Raw genomic sequence first — 4,256 nt, forward strand, 5'->3', positions numbered from 1 at the left:
CAGTGTTGCTCGTGCCAATGCAGGATATGCTGTCAACTGATCACACCAGAAATCAGCAAGCGGAAGGACGAAATTTTGTCCAACAACTTTGATTCACCTGCATGTCAATCAGCTCCTCCTTTAGTCTATTATATATCATCACTCATGTCTGCCAAGAAGGGCTGCTGTTTCCACTCTGGATATGAGTGATTTGTGGGAACGTATTTTGTCATGGTGGTTTCTAGAAGTGAGAGGTGAGCAACGATATTACAACAAAGCACCCACCAGGTAAGTTCGCACAATCTCCTCAGGATCAATTTGCGTACTTGACTGGGAGATGACTACAATAACAGCAAATCATGTTGGCTACTTCGAAACAGCAATCACTGATATGACAACTGCTGATACAGGCAGAAAGATGAAAAAACGCAGAAAAATAAAATGGCATTTGTTAGTAGGCTATTATACTGCATGCATTTAGCACCCCCTACAGTCTATTCCAGCACCCCCAAGAGGTGCTAGCACCCCCGGCTAAGAAACGCTGTTACTTAAGATGTTAAAACCTATTGTGTCATCTGGGGAAAACAGTAACGAAAGCGTAAAAATATAATTTTTAGAAAATTTTATTTAAACATTCGCCAAAAGTTAGCAAAATCTGGAAATTTCTGCAAAATGTGACAAATCAGACCGTATCTTTAGGTAGACATGGCTTGACCGAAGATGATTTTATAGATGGCATTCGATAGCGTAAGATTGACCCGGTACGGACGACAGCAATCGCATGCTATTTGTATATAATAAAATGAACTACATCAGTCCATAAAAACATTCCTCAATTCTCTAAATGCGTGAGTGCAAAAACATATAACAACACCCACAAACACTTGGCTACGTGATAAAATATAAACGAGATACAAAAGATCAAAACCAATGTCTGACATTACTACGATATATTCTGAGTGACTTGGAGAAATTTTTACAATATTATTGTACAGCGTTTCATTTTTAAAGTATTCTGATGAAAGAGGAAATCTTGACTTCATAACGACCTTATTTGCAGCCAATACACCTCTCTTTATCGACAAGTAGCTATTACATCAAATGGCAATGACTTTAAAGTGATACCGAATTCTCCTTCCATGGGTGGGTCAACTCCAGGAGGTAACGTGAAGCGGAAGCGCTGCAGTAGCAGGACTGTTGTTAAGAATAACTCCATGTTGGCCAATTGCACACCAAGACAACTGCGAGCTCCAATGTTGAAAATCATGTGATAAGGAGACTTAACAAATTTTCCATTTTCATCTAAGTGCCGATCAGGCAAAAATCTTTCTGGTTCCGACCACACTTCTTCGTTATGATGGATGCCCCATATGTTGGTGAGGATAATGGATCCTTTAGGAATATTATAACCTTGTAACTTTGCGTCTCGTGATGCCAGATGTGGAAGAGATAATGGGGAAACTGGTCGCATTCGCAACACTTCCTAATAAAAATGAATAAAGTTTTCAGTTTTCTGGTCAGTTTTATTTCTGAGTTTCAACTACCACAACGTAATTCGTCTCATACAGTGATATAAGATTGACTAGCGTCAAAGAACATATTGTTACACATGCGTTAAAAAGATAGCTATATGCAAAGCGAATACTCAACTATGAACATTACTACGAGTGAATTATAATAGAACATTTTACTCAATCTGGTGCAAAGTAACATGTGCAAGTGCATACCTGTTGGTCACAGCGGTAAACCATAATCTCTTCGTGGGAAAATTGTAACATAAGATTCCCAAATCCGTTCGTCTGTATATAATGACCGAAGAAACACACACTTGAACTTCTTTTCAAACAGTGTATTTCTGTAAAATTAGCCCGCGGCTATCGAAATGGGTATGCAATGCCTACACCTCTAAAACTGTCACTACTATACAGATTACTTGGTTAAAAGACGGAGAATTTGTCCAGCTAGCAAGCACCAAATAAACCAGTTAAATGTGCGACCGACTTCCAACAAACAACTTCGAGAATGAATCAGAAAAATTTGTGATAACTCAAAGGCACGAGAGCAGTTCGTGACGCAATATTTCATGTCCAAACAGGTCTCAAACTGAAACAGGTTTAAACCGGTCTGACACGAGTCTTACGGACGATGGTGCAATTTTGGCTCATGCTTTAGGAATTTCCATGACGTAATATTCAGTAGACCCGAACGGTTTCTACATGACGTTTGACCAGGCGAACAACCGTCTGTAACACCTGTATAACTGCCCAAACAAAGGGCAATTTGTCTAACAATGACATGCTTGGGACGCCACTTTGTCCCAAAATATTATCTATTTCCTCTTGCATCCTTTTCTGGACATAATGATATTTACATAAGAATAAAATTATCCATTCTAAAGCCGTAGATGTGGTTTCAGATGCGGCCATAAACAAATCACGAACAGACGCAACAAGCTGCTCTTCATGAAATGATGAAAGTGACTTCACGTCTGTGGAGCTTTTCATATGATTTTCATCACCAACTTGTTCATTGTAGTTGCTGCCGGTATGTTCGTTTCCAGTTTCATCAGCTAAAGATCAAATATCAATTCGTTTTTTTAATGTGTACCGTCTTTTTCTTTGGGCATTTCGTTTGCACAGCTTAGGATTAAAGTAAATTATGATGATTTGATTTGAGCCTCGTTTGATCTCGCAGTTTCTTTGTTCGTGAAGTCAGACGCCTAATCAATTGAGCTATCGGGGAGGACATAAATTTGCACAACTCATTTCACAATATTTAGTATTTTTAAGTGATTCATAAGATCATTTGCTATCACATGTTTTTGATTTCATCAAATACTTTCAACTATTCCTTGTGAGTAAAATGTACTGTTAAATAATGATCTAAACTTACCATTGGTCTTTTCATCCAATTGATTAAACTTATTCATTTCTTTCAAAAAACAGTCTATGTAATCAGATGGAATTTCATGATTGTTAGATTTCTGATGCTCTTGCACTTCTTTTAATATTGCTTCATGTAAAACTGATTGGAATTGTTGTCCTGATTTATAGCAAGAAGAAAAATATGGCAACTTTCTCAAAAATGGAACAGCAGAAATTAATGCAACTGCAGCTTTATTATTGCCACTAGGCTCCAATCCCATCAGTCTTCGCAAAATCTTTCGAAAACCTTTATTGTCTTTTCCTACATCATGACCAAAAACAATGCAAGACATAATTTTTGGAGGAATTTCATAAACAGGAACTCTAATATCAAATGGTTGTGATGTTCCATTGTTTTTGCACATTTTATCAATGCTTTCACAAACTTCACAGACAACATCAATAACACGTGGTTCCAAAATACGTCGACCCATTCCAAATTCACGCAAAGTGTTCAGTGCAAAACGTCTTTGTTCTTTTTGAAAACTGGATCGATTTATCATAATCAAGCCACCACCAGTCAATGTTGAAATGGATTGAGGCCTATTATTAAAGCAGTCATTCTTTACAAAGGCTTCATTTGCTATTTCAGGTGTATTTATTACCACAACATTAGTGTTCCAAAACTTCAATGTGAAGAGGGGCCCATACACTTTACTCCATTTTGTCAAAACTTTAGCGGGAAACTTTCTTGAATAAATAGCTCCAAACAAGATTTCTAACCCACTCGGTCCAGGGGGGGTACCAGGAGCAGGCAATTTGTTGCATGAAAGCCACAACAGACAAAGGACAATAATGGCAAGGAGCAAAGTCGAAATGTATGGACCCAAAACAAAATCTGTTAACATCATGTTTCATGTACTTTTACACAGCTACACCCCCTAACTTACTTTTTGCAATTTTCCAGTCTTGAATCTAAGTAAACAGCAAATCAATAAAATAAAGTTATATGTACAAGTTACATCTTGTTTTATTCATGCTATCAGCATGCAAAATAGTTAGGCTGGTTGCTTGGTGGCAGGCATAAAAACAAGTGTCCGTTGCTATGTTAACAAGGCTGCAGAATTATTTTTGAATGTTACAGGCTAGGCTACATCAGCATTCAGCATAAAATAATGACAATCATTCACCAAGCCCCAAAACAAAAAAAGTGATATAAACAGCATTTTAATCGTCAATGGTTGAATGATCCTGATTTTAAAAGTTCGATACAAGAAGACAAAACTGACCGATATGTCGCCTTTTGTAAGATTTGTGATATTAAATTAAAGACCACGAATTGAAAGAGAAGAGTGATTTAGTAAGCATGTATCTTCTGTAAACTGTTAATTTCAGAGTCATGTTATTCTTCAA

The 4,256-nt window shown here is 37.2% G+C and overlaps 1 protein-coding gene across 1 annotated transcript; it reads right to left on the reverse strand.

The window, feature by feature from the left end:
- Positions 1 to 1,054: 1,054 nt before the first annotated feature.
- LOC145776650 (cytochrome P450 2U1-like) lies at positions 1,055 to 3,812 on the reverse strand. Its single transcript, XM_082587882.1, has 3 exons — positions 2,872 to 3,812; positions 2,232 to 2,548; positions 1,055 to 1,462 (listed from the first exon to the last, which is right to left on the reverse strand). The coding sequence occupies exons 1-3, from the start codon at positions 3,752 to 3,754 to the stop codon at positions 1,055 to 1,057; spliced, it is 1,608 nt and encodes a 535-aa protein (XP_082444008.1). The 5' UTR covers positions 3,755 to 3,812.
- Positions 3,813 to 4,256: the final 444 nt, after the last annotated feature.

The sequence above is a fragment of the Aplidium turbinatum genome, chromosome 9 (assembly GCF_918807975.1).
Source record: "Aplidium turbinatum chromosome 9, kaAplTurb1.1, whole genome shotgun sequence".
Classification (NCBI taxonomy): Eukaryota; Metazoa; Chordata; class Ascidiacea; order Aplousobranchia; family Polyclinidae; genus Aplidium; species Aplidium turbinatum.

Coding starts and splice junctions, on each gene's coding strand:
- LOC145776650 (XM_082587882.1), bottom strand. CDS start 3,754: ATGATGTTAACAGATTTTGTTTTGGGTCCATACATTTCGACTTTGCTC. Junction 2,549..2,871: donor ATTGGATGAAAAGACCAATG/GTAAGTTTAGAT, acceptor TTTGATCTTTAG/CTGATGAAACTGGAAACGAA. Junction 1,463..2,231: donor TTGTTTGGGCAGTTATACAG/GTGTTACAGACG, acceptor CATTTTTATTAG/GAAGTGTTGCGAATGCGACC.